Source organism: Mytilus trossulus, chromosome 9 (genome assembly GCF_036588685.1).
Source record: "Mytilus trossulus isolate FHL-02 chromosome 9, PNRI_Mtr1.1.1.hap1, whole genome shotgun sequence".
Classification (NCBI taxonomy): domain Eukaryota; kingdom Metazoa; phylum Mollusca; class Bivalvia; order Mytilida; family Mytilidae; genus Mytilus; species Mytilus trossulus.
This window is the reverse complement of record NC_086381.1, coordinates 52,582,921-52,595,855: the sequence shown is the minus strand read 5'-3', so window position 1 is coordinate 52,595,855 and position 12,935 is coordinate 52,582,921. Positions and strand designations below refer to the sequence as shown.

The 12,935-nt window shown below is 31.8% G+C and overlaps 1 protein-coding gene across 1 annotated transcript; it reads left to right on the top strand.

Moving 5' to 3' along the window:
- Positions 1–1,751: 1,751 nt before the first annotated feature.
- Positions 1,752–12,010, top strand: LOC134684748 (uncharacterized). Its single transcript, XM_063544055.1, has 5 exons — positions 1,752–2,091; positions 6,658–6,840; positions 7,171–7,284; positions 9,982–10,144; positions 11,881–12,010. The coding sequence occupies exons 1-5, from the start codon at positions 1,752–1,754 to the stop codon at positions 12,008–12,010; spliced, it is 930 nt and encodes a 309-aa protein (XP_063400125.1).
- The last annotated feature ends 925 nt before the right edge of the window (positions 12,011–12,935 follow it).

Sequence of the window (12,935 nt, the reverse complement as noted above, 5' to 3'; positions counted from 1 at the left end):
CCTCTTGCCACCTCCCTCCTCTTATAAGAAGCACAGTTGTCTCTGCTTTTTAAATCATTCTGTTTGAACCCGTCAAACTTATCAATTATTGGTAATATTAATTATTTGGAATGGAGTAAATTTTAATCAACAGCACTGCCAGCACTGCCCTATATTAGTTATACATAAAGTTGCATTCTTCGGTTCGTCCTTTATACGTAATGTCGGCTAACAAATTGGTGCGCCTGACAGATGAAGAACGTACAGATAAAGTAATAGGTAATATGCGACATATAATGACATGACTTAAAGGAAATCGCATCGGATAGTTCCGGAACTTATTAATTTGTCTAATTGCTTAATGTTTGAAACAGTAATCAATGTAAAAGAAAGGGTAAAATTCTCAATATATACCATATCAAGTATATATACCCTAATATAAAAATGACTTTTAGTTTTCTTCGATTATAAGTTTATTGGATGATAAAAAAACTATCTTTATATTTAGAAGTATAGAAGCGAGAAACGAGAATCAATTATGAACCACATTAACAAAAGACAATCACCGAACATCAGGTCCCCGACACTGGACAGGTGCACACAAACGCAGCAGGTTCAAACGTTTTAAGAGGCGCCAACCTTCAACCTAACCTGAAATATTAGTGTAATCTTACAACATTAAAATTACACCATAATATATCAGAAGTCTAGCTGACCATGTCATGACAGAAGCGAAAAACGATCAAACAATAAACAACAGTCTACAAAAATCAATGTAGAAAAACTTAGCACTGAGCAAAACGAACCACACGCAAAATCAAGATGGTCTCGGGTTCTTAGAAAAGGTGAGCAGATTCCTGCCTCACCTGTGGAACTCTTCGGGTAGCTCCTGTTAATACAAACCTGTTAATAATTCTTTTTCGGTAGGTCACATTTGATCGGGTAACATGAACAGGCATGTGGTTACGATAATGTTGTGTATTGTTGTCCATCTGTTTTACGTATCTTAGTTAGGTGTCATTTTTTTCAAATTATGGTTTTGTTGTCCCGTTGGTATCGTTCGCCTCTCTTTTTGGAACAGATCCGTCGACACAAAAAAACAGTTAAATTTTCAGATGTGATGTCATCATCACAAAAAAGGAACTCTTAGTTTGTTAGCTCCCTTTAACTGTTAAAGTACTTAACTTTCACATTTTTCAATTGAATAGAAATCTGGATAGGAAATGAAAACTCTGGTATATCATATCAACTTAGAAAATATGCTTTCGATGCAGGTGCTGCTCACATGATGCTACCTAAAGAAATTACAACTTTATGAAATGGAAGCCGAAATCAGCTCTTCAATCGTAAAACTCAGTTCGATGGCTTTCTTAAAATTGTTTCAAACTTTGTTATCCCATCCGTTTGATAGCTTACTAAATGTTTCAGTTATATCCTTTCTTTAACATCCGTAGTTATACCAAGTCCTTTTTTATACAATTTTGTCTCGATGGTATCAAACATCAAATGCTTATCTTTAAATGATTTTTACTGCAATGATATTATGATTTAATAGGAACAAAGTAAACTGTATTATGTAGATAATGTATCTAATCTTCAAATATTTAAATATTCTAGGTTCATGCCAGGACATATACAAGGCGAACAATCGGAATCCCAGTGGAGAATACACTGTTTATCATAGTAATAAATCAATCTTAGTTTACTGTTCGTTTGAGGAAAGCTGGGGGTATACGTATATTTCAAAGGCGTCATATGGACCCACAGTTAACATGTCAAAGTTGTACTCGACTAGACAGTTTGCCAAAACTCGTATCCGATGGAGTAGTGGTATACAGAAAGAGAGTACCGTAGAAAACTTGTTATCATATCAAAACTCATCTACCCTTTACTTTGGATATAACAATCATGCGAATTACCAGGGACCAGTTAGTAAAAATAGAAAAATTATGTCACCATACATTTTTCTTGGATTCTTACCGATAAGTTTAGCCACAAACAATAATACACAAGGATACCGTACTGCTGGAGTAGACTACACGTTTGAAAATAGTGACACCAATCCAAACAGTTACATAACGTTCTATTACAACCCGAATAATTCATACCCAGGTAAACAATAGTACACATTTAAAAAAAAAGGGAATTATAGGAACACATTGAATGAAACAGACATGGGAACAATATATGTTTAAAATGGAATTCCAATGGGGACTAACTGTGCACCACTTATTACGGACCTCTTTTTGTATTGTTATGAGTTACAATTTATGACAAAAATAAGCAAAGACCCATCAAAACAACATCTGATAAACAAATTTAATAATACTTTTAGATATTTGGATGATATTTTGGCTCTCAATAATGACGACTTCATTATGTATATTAATGAAATTTATCCTGCTGAACTTACTTTAAATAAAGCTAATACTAATAATGACCACTGCCCTTTCCTCGATCTTGATATCTATATCACTAACGGAAAGCTGAATACTAAAATTTATGATAAAAGGGATGATTTTTCATTTCCTATCGTTAATTATTCGTTTTTAGATGGTGACGTTCCCTTGTCACCATCTTACGGTGTTTATATATCTCAACTTGTACGATTCGCTCGTGTTTGTAACAATGTTTTAAATTTTAACGAGAGAAATTTATGTATTACTGAAAAATTATTACACCAGGGTTTTCGATATCACAAACTAGTCAAAACTTTTACTAAATTTTATAATCGGTATAAAGACATCATTCGTAAATATAGCTCAACATGCAGACCTTTTATACGTTCAGGTATTTCACATCCAATTTTTTATGGAAATATTCTTTATAAAGCACAAAGGTGTCAGTATTCACCTCAGAAACTTACAAAACCTTTAAATAGACTGATTAAGAAGGGATATAATTACGATACTGTTGTCAAGTCATTAAAGATTGCATATTTTGGCGTTAATATTGAGTCACTGATAAGGTCTTTGCGTCGGAACTAAAGACATTTATTCTAAAAACAGTTGTTGGCATGACACGGGTTATGTTCTTCTAATATATGTTATGATGGTATGATACTAAACCCCTAACGGGAAGGATTGTGCCTGATGTTCATCTGATGAAATCATAATCTCTCAGTCAGTTTAATTGAAGTTTGGGGCTGGCATGTCAGTTAACTGCTAGTAGTCTGTTGTTATTTATGTATTATTGTCATTTTGTTTATTTTCTTTGGTTACATCTTCTGACATCAGACTCGGACTTCTCTTGAACTGAATTTTAATGTGCGTATTGTTATGCGTTTATTTTTCTACATTAGGGGAGGGTTGAGATCTCACAAACATGTTTAACCCCGCCGCATTTTTGCGCCTGTCCCAAGTCAGGAGCCTCTGGCCTTTGTTTGTCTTGTAATATTTTTATATTAGTTTCTTGTGTACAATTTGGAAATTAGTATGGCGTTCATTATCACTGTACTAGTATATATTTGTTTAGGGGCCAGCTGAAGGACGCCTCCGGGTGCGGGAATTTCTCGCTACATTGAAATCTTGTTGGTGACCTTGTGCTGTTGTTTTTTATTTGGTCGGGTTGTTGTCTCTTTGACACATTCTTCATTTCCATTCTCAATTTTATTAAAGAAAAATAAACATCGCAAACATTCCGCCCTATAATGTTACATGTAAGAAACCAGTCTGTTTTGAAAAAAATCTCGTCAAATGAGTATCTATATCGTTTTAAATTAAAATAGATAGTTTTTGATAAATTGTATAAACACAAAATGACATTCATTTTAAATAATAAAAGATTAAGATGAAAGATAATCAAATTTGAAAACTTAAAAGGGCCATAGGCAACGAGATAAAAAAAAAACAAAAAAAAAACAATATATAATTCATTTTTTTTCTAAAAATTTATGAATGTGAAATGTTGAAATGATAATTCGCTGTTAGCTGCCAGTCTGTTTGAATTAAGTCAAATTATTTTAAGAAACTTCGCTGATGAATTATTCATTTACATTAAATTCATATTCATGTGACCTTCTATTCAACCCTTTAGCTAAAGATTGGTTTCGCATAAACTAGGCGTGTTCAGCTAATAAAAAGATATAAATGTCAACATCGAAAGTCAAACAAAGTTAAATAAATTTTGTTGCCTATTCGATCCACAAAAACTCTTTTTTTAAACTTGTAAAAACGATGATTAACATATTTGGTTAGTTTATAATACGAAATCAAAGAGACATAGAAAAATCCAATTGCACGTGTTTACTTTCTATGGATACCTAAATATCTGTTTATATTTGGATATTTGACCATCGGCAGATGTCACCTTGATGATAAATTAGATGGCGTCTATCAGTCCTAAGGTAACGGTAATTTGTAATTGTAATACATTGTAATATTACATTTTTTTTATGTAATGCAAAGTAATTTGTAATGCACATTTTCTTCTTTACAATTGCATGTAATGTGATGATTACTTCAGTCAAAAAACAATGTAAAGCTTCCATTACTGTACATTACTTTTCATTACAAATTGGTAAAATGCATAAAAAAGAAAGAATATAGTAAAATAAAAATAAAATATTAACAAAAACAAAATAAAGGATTGAATAAAATTATTGTCACAGTTAATCACTGTATTAAATACATGCATCAAACACATTAAGGTAAGAAATATAAAATGGTGAAAATTATCAAGTCTTGTTCTTGGTTTCTGATATTTGTATAAAATGATATTAGGAATATTTTGATGTTTGGTGGTCCATGAGAAATCTTCTATAAATTATTAAACAACACTATAAAGATGAATGGAAAAAATAAAAAGATGAAATTTTCATAATTCTATACACATCTTACGTGTATTTCAATGAAAGATTGAAAATATATATCAACATGTTTACATCAAACTGTGTTGTTATGTCATTGCAATCAAATCTTCTCAACTTATGTTTGTCTTCACAGAGCGCTTAGGCATTTGACAGGATGATTCTTTAATGACATATTTATTATATCCCTATGAATTCCCTGTATGATGTCTTAATGATTAAGTGATCAATGTTAGAAACAAAATTATATGATAATTTATTTATTTTTCAACACCACCTACATGTAAGAAACTTAAAAGTGACTTTTTCAGTTTCATGTCTCATACTACATATGTTCCATCAAATAGTAGACACAGGTTTGTTGCAGTACATGATGTTGACATTTACTTGTCTGAGCCATAGGAAGAACATTTTTATTATGTCAATCAATCCACTGGGATACTGGAAGTCAAATTCAGTGTGCCTTTCTTCTTTGAGTAATACAGCTATCAAGTATTTAGTCATTTCCTCCACATCAGTTCATACATGTATACCGCGGTAATATTCATCAATTTGTTATAAAAATCTGTTTTTGAAGTGTTTTTAGTTTAATATAGAAAACGTAATGTGTAATGTAATGCGTTACACAGGCAAAGTAATTGTAATGAAATGCATTGCATGTGAGAAATTTTTTAATTGTAATTGTAATAGAAAAATCAAAAAGTAATTGTAATGTACATGTAATAGTTATCAAAGGTACCAGGATTATGATTTAGTACGCAAGACGCGCGTTTCGTCTACATAAGACTCATCAGTGACGCTCATATCAAAATAGTAATAAATCAAACAAATACAAAGTTGAAGAGCATTGAGGATCCAAAATTCCAAAAAGCTATGCCAAATACGGCTAAGGTAATCTATGCCTGGGATAATACATTGGCGTCTATACTGAAATACACACGAAATGCTGAAGCATATTATCGAGTCTATGCATCGTTAATTTGATTTTAAACGTTTTAGAATTTTATATTATAAATCAAATAGGTTATAGATAATGCATATTTTTAGGTTTTTCTTGTATGTCACACCGTGGGTTGTCAGGATTAATCAAACGAAAGACCGACCGCGTCTACGACAAGGAAAACATTAAAATATGCACTCTCTGACTTATATGCCGTCAACAATATTATTTTCTGAAATTTTTTTTTACCGACCGCACGTATATAGGATATTCTTTTCAAATGCGATCAGGATTTAATACGTTTTTTGGCTCATGTATCATGTGGAATAAAACTGCGTAATAAATATAGATATTTAAACTGTAGGAATGATTATCCCCAGTTACAATACAAATATTACAGTAACTGCTTGAAAAAAGACACAGATGAATTGCTACTTCGTATGAACAATACAAGTCACTTGTTTAGTAATAAAATTAAATCAACTTAGTTTTTAAACGAGGGATGTTTAGAGTTTCTTTTCTTTTTGTATGACATTTTATCTCGAAAAAGCTGATTTTTCAAGGGCAATCAGTAGACTGGCAATCATCAGTAAACATATAAATTAGAAAGAAGAAATAAAAGAAAGGGAATAGTAGCAAGTCTAAACAATTGGCAACAAAACACAATAACTATCAAACGATTTAAATGTTTAGGTATAGTTTGCATTTTAATCAAGAAAAATAATGATCTTACACAAGTTATTAGGTAATGTTTTGCAGAAAATTTCATTGAAACTTGGTATCGTCCAGGACTGATGTTGAGCATCCTTCGACTGTATTTGGATTGAACCTTGAAACGTTATAAATACGTAGTCATATATACTCCGAATAAGATTGAAACATCTTTTCTGATCGCTGCAAATTAAATGATTTGAATTTTTATATTTCAAAGGCAGAGCTGGTAAATCCAAAATTTTCATGACGGGTTGGATTGATCGTTCATCCTTGTTAGCTGCCAATAAATCCATGAGTGCTGACTTTTATTTTGATTGGGAGATGCACATGGGAGGTGGTGGTGGCTTTATGACATCGCAATCTGTATCCAATACTAGGGCAGCTTTAGGTTTACCATTTGGTAAGACTCTTACACTATTTATTTCAAATTATTTCCCAATATTATTGCTGTGATCGATATGTGTATGTCTGGTTTCATTTATATGATTGTTTTTTTTGTGTTTTTTTTTTTTATATATTTGGCATTACTGAAAAATGTATGAATGTTATTTGCTTGGCAATTTTCACCTTTTCCAAAACAAATTAATCAATAAACACATTTCATATTATCCTAGCTGATAAAGCTACATTACCAGGATTTTCTTGTTTGGTCAATAAGCTTCAATCATTCTATCTGATGTAAGAGTTTAATAAATATAATAAAAAAACTGGTTTTTTTTCTTTCTTGTAGCAATATTTCCTTGTGACGGGGTAAACTGTCAAAATGGCGGGAGTTGTGTTTCATCTGGATCAACAGGCATGTGCAGCTGTGTCAATAGCTACCATGGGGACAGATGTCAAAATCGTAAGTATATATCAATATATATAATTATGTAATCAAATATTGGTAAAATACTTTTAAAAATTGAAATATTGACAATTCATACATACAATTCATATATAATTAAATATTTACATCAGCAAATGATGGCTGCAAAACTTTTTTATATTAAAAAAATGAGAAAAACGCTTTTAATGAATTAATACAACGTCTAAGTTACATGACTAGTATTCGGTAGGTTAAATAACAAAATTTATGACAAACGCGATGATTTTAATTTTCCCATTTCTGTGAAGCAACATCCAAACGGCACCAGCATATGGAGTATATGTGTTTCAACTGTTACGTTACTCTAGAGCTACCGCAAAGTACGTTGATTTTGTTGAACGAGGAATACTACTTTCTCAAAAGTTGCTAAGACAGGCCTACAAATCAATCAAATTAAGGTCATCACTCAAGACATTTTACGGTCGCCATCATGGGCCGATTGGCCATTATGACAAAAGTGTGTCAGACATCATATCTAATATTCTTCCTCAGTCATAAATACCTTCCATCATTTACCGGACTAAACAAAAAAATAACACGACGGGTGCCGTATATGGTGCACCCTGATTTCACTCCCGGTTTTTAGTCGAGTTCGTGTGGTTTCTTAATTATTATTTATAACTGTTGATGTAAATGTCCTTTGGTTTTGTGAGTCTTTGTTTACTCCTTGGTTTTGATTGTTATTGTCTTACAAAAGCATTATATAAAGGTATCTTTTATCGTTACGTATGGTGCGTTCTTTATGAGAGAGGATGCCATGCATATGTATGCTGGTTGCATTCCTTTGACGCAATGGAAAAGTCTATATAATGACAAGTAAGGAAATAAGTGGTGGGTTTTAAACATATTCCTGAAAAATCAATTACTCGACAGTGCAGTCAAAGGTTAAGGTCAAATGTTATCTTAAATGTTACATAATATGGTAATAAATGTGAAATTAATATCCAAAACGTAAAAAAGTAATATAACGGATAAGAAAAAGTATAACTTCTGTAGATAGAAAAAAACTAAATATACTTATAATCTTCAAATAGGTCAACATGATCAACTTCGAAAAACGACTCATATTCCCGTTCGTTGACTGTTTAAATTTGATGTTTTTCTTTCGATTTGAAAATAAAGTCATGTTTAGTTGCAATAGAACATAGGTTGCACGCGATTGGGGTTCCAATTGAAATTCCAACGTCAGTTGTATTTGGAACAACGCTTTATAACGAAATAGGCATTTGTGTTGGTGTATCTCGTCAGAAAATTAATTAAAATAATTCTATAAGTAAGTGGTCATATTTGTTTTCATTTTTTTTTTATTATCGTGAAACGATTAATTGTCTTTTCTGTTTTAGCTGCATACAATTACAACTGTTGTTTTTCTAACGTGTATTAAAAGCCCGTTTCGAAGTACAAAAGTTCCAAAATGTTCTATTAAAATTGAAATTCTACATCATGCCATGCTCTATACTCATTTAAACATGAATACGCATTATATTTGCGCTATCTCTCGGTAAATAGATATTGACAAATACAATGCCCACCTATGTTTATTTGAGCATAGAATAAGGCATGACAGAATAATTTCTGGTGATGCAACGATTCTTTTTTATGCTTAACTTTTGTTAGCTATGGTTATTTGTTTTTCGCGTCGCTACGCCTAAATTAATGACACCAATGTGGGTCTCTAGTTTAAATCAAAAGGCACGGGGGAGGGAACGTCATAGTCCTCAAAACTAGTTAATCGTCTTGATAAAGAATAAATTGATTTTAAAAGTTTGTAAAAGATTTAAATTTAATCGTATTATAGCTCAAACATGCAATGCTATATCTATCTATATATCATGGTGGAATTTTCACAAAGGAACTGACGTTATAGAAATATGATATAAACACACACAACAATAAAAAATATGAAAACAGCACTACATGCATTGCGTGTGTCCGAAACCCTTATGTATTTATCTTCATCAGAAACGTTCAAACCTCAATATTTGAAAGCTATGAAAATATAAAAACATAAACTGATGAAGAGCTATGTATAAAAAAGAAATACGAATACTAGCCAAATCCATTTAACGGCAGATTTGCCTGAAGGAGTTGACATTTAGGTTGCCTTATAATTTCTAAATTTGCAAACAAACAACTGTCTTTATGTTAGTTTCTCACGAGTAAGTCTTTTCTTACATGAGACAAAAAGAGACGCTTTTTAGTTTTCTATTATTAAAAAACAAATGTTGATGAAGGCCATTTGTTTTAAATTGAAATTTTGAGTAAAAAGAAAATGAGTAAAGGCAACAGTAGTTAACCAATTATCATAACTCATGAGTAAAAAAACAAAGCAAGATAACAAAAACAATACACTGAGGGAATGGTATGGAGTTAAAAATCAGCAAAACTTGGTGCGTCGATAAGGTAATTGTATCTTGCTATGCATTCATCAACCGTTTATTTACACCAGTTTAAATGTCACAGTATGGGAAAAAACACATGATGGTAAATAATGTCGGTAAAAACATGTTTACTGCATTTAAAATCAGATAAAAGGTTAGCTCATGAATTTGTTTTGTATGTTGACTTGTTCACTCAAAATTTGGTATAGACACCGATGAACTGAGTTCAGGGTCATCAAGAATTTGAATCGGTTCATGTGTGTTTGAATAATAGCTTATTACGAAATTTAAGATCCAGAAAACTCCACCGGATATTTCAACAGTTGCCAACAGCCCGATCAAAGAGTTGTACTTTTGAGTCTTGGTATGTTCTCCTTAGAGAAGTTACCTTGTGCTGCGATGTGTTCACAACTAAACACTTGTGTCGTTTTTAAATACCACAACAAGGATAAAAGGTAATGTTTTCTTGATCATTTACACGATTAAAAGATGACACTGTAACATTGGGTATACCGTATAACGGGTATTTTTCGCGGTATTACATGTTGATACTAAGGAGCAAAAAATTAAAGGAAAAAGGTTTGGTAGTTTTTGTTTCATATTCATATTCACAGATTCATAATTACCAATTAAGTTCAATACTTTTTTGGCGGATACTGAAATGAATGCCATTTAAAAAATTGTAAAAGTTGACAATCAAATAAGTGTCTATTGTTTAAAAAAATTATTTGTTTCCAGAATGACTGCTTATTTATTGAATATATAAGATATTTCTTTTGTCACAGATATACTCATTTCTTGTAAATGTAATGGTTGAATTATTAACAAATTGCCCGGACCTTCGATGTACAGTCCACTTTTATTTTTGTCCATCTAAGCCTTTTTCAACTAATTTTTATAGTTTGTTCTTATGTTGTACTGTTATACCACTGTCCGAGGTAAGGGGGGGGGGGGGGGGGGTCGGGATCCCCCTAACATGTTTAATCCCGCAACATTATTTATGTTATATTACATTACTTATTTTGGCGGAGGAATAGAAATCGAGAAAATAAATTCCGCTTAAATTTAAACACACATTCGGTATTATCTCATAGCTAACGCTTCTTGTAATCTATGTTTTATCGATCGGCAGGTCAAAAACGGTACATGTTAGTTTTGGCAAAAAGTGTCAACTAATAGAAGAATGTGAAGTACTTTGTCAGCTATTTTTCCATAATTAATTAGTATTAAATAATTTGAGTTGCAAGTCACTTGACGATTTTATAATATAAAAAAAGAAGATGTGTATGATTGCCAATGAGACAACTGTCCACAAGAGACAAAAATGACACAGACATTAACAACTATCGGTATGCATTTATAACATTGAGTCACTTGATTTTCTTGGACAACCAATGGGTTCTTTTTGCTGTTGTTTAGTCCCAATGTCCAAATATTGACCCTTTCCGTCGCCATCCGTCGCCATCCTTAAATTGATGCAGATAGAAACTCATCGATCGTATACCCACATTTGACACCATTTCCTCAAAAGCCATACAGCCAATATATATGACGTCTGTATATTTGGGTCTTAACTTTATCAATATAAAGTCTTTCACGTTGGCGAAAACTGTTTTTGCTACGGACTGTCTATGTTGACATTATTTTATACCGGAGATACCAGCAGCAGTAATTAGTTACTTCATACTTCTTCGGCAATCTTCAGCTGATGTAATTTGGTTTTATTTCTAAAAAAGTCTTGAAATGGTTCTTTCGTCAACTGCAATACGGTTATCTCTTTTTTCATGCAAAACAGTCAAATCAGTCAATATTAGGTGTTATTTCGGGATGTTTGGTGTAAAATTTCATAAAACGATAATTACGCGAAATGGTGTTTAGTTGAAAAAGTGAGTTTTTAAAGTCATTTTTAAAAGAATATGATAGTATTAATATTTCCAAATGGGAAAAAAGGAACAGCAAACACAGTTGTGTGTATATAGGGCTTTCACGGTTGACAATGTTACAAAAATTAACCAAAGGATGAATATTTGTATTCGTATTCATTATCGCGTATAATAAGATAATCGGACAAAAATTCTTAACCCATAGTTAAAGGGAAACAAATCTACAGTTGCCTTGAATTATTTCTTAAACAAAAATAGAATAACAGCTTTTAAATTGCTATATAGCTTTCTCTTTACTATATCAACAGATGTGAACTTCTTACCTTTGGGATGGATCCTCTAGTAGAAGATCTAAAACCTACTGAAGCCGGATGGAAATACTACACCAAAAGTTACGCCGGAAAAAAGACATGTGTCGGATGTTTCTTTTGTCGTTAGCATATATGTTTCTACTGAAGACAGAAAAAAATACGTTTTTATTGTAAGCCTCATTAACATGATTAGTCATTAGTAGAAAAAAATCTATATCGAACAGTAAGGAATGTTAAAAAATGTTGATAACGTTTTTGTTTGAATGATATTGGATATAAACAAACACTGGCTGATATTAGAGTTGAAGTACATTGTACAGTCATGGATATTTAGGTGTAGAGCGGGGAACATTTTATTTCGGAAGGTAAACAAATTTAAGCCAACTGTAATACTTGCTATCGTTAAATGATTAATAATAACAGCGATCATGTGTTGTAGTGGTATAAGATGTCTTCATTTCAATTTATTTTTGTTTTTTTACCTCTTATCGTATAACGCGTTGGTTTGCCTGTTTTCATAACGTAAATGAAATTTTAAAAGTATAACACTTTTGACGTTTTTGTCTATTTAATTCGATTGTAGTATCGTATTATTTATTTTTGAGAGGAAATAAAAAACACAATTCTGATTCCATAATTTCAATTTGGAACGTCAGATGCGCGGAAAGGCGGTACGTTGAACATGTTTAAACTTAAATTTGAAAAGAAGTTATTTTCGCTGGACAAAGAAAAAAATACTAAGTGACAGACAAAGTGCGTACCGAACAAATAAATGTTGGAATGGTTTTTTTTTTTTTTTTTTTTTTAAACTTCAGATACTTTATTTTACTATAATAGTTGCTAACAAATCTCCTTAATGTTACAACAATGGCATTAAGGTTCTGCCCTGTATGGTTAATTACCAATAAAACCAGGGGATTTTATTGGTAATTTTTTTTATAATTTTACATACATGTAGTAGTGCGTGTTAGTTACAATTAACAGAGTAATAGCTGTCTACAACATGTAGTTTACTTTACAATGAAAAGAAAAACGGAACTTTGACCGTCTTT

Coding starts and splice junctions, on each gene's coding strand:
- LOC134684748 (XM_063544055.1), top strand. CDS start 1,752: ATGTCAAAGTTGTACTCGACTAGACAGTTTGCCAAAACTCGTATCCGA. Junction 6,841..7,170: donor AGCTTTAGGTTTACCATTTG/GTAAGACTCTTA, acceptor TCTTTCTTGTAG/CAATATTTCCTTGTGACGGG. Junction 7,285..9,981: donor TGGGGACAGATGTCAAAATC/GTAAGTATATAT, acceptor ACGAAATTTAAG/ATCCAGAAAACTCCACCGGA.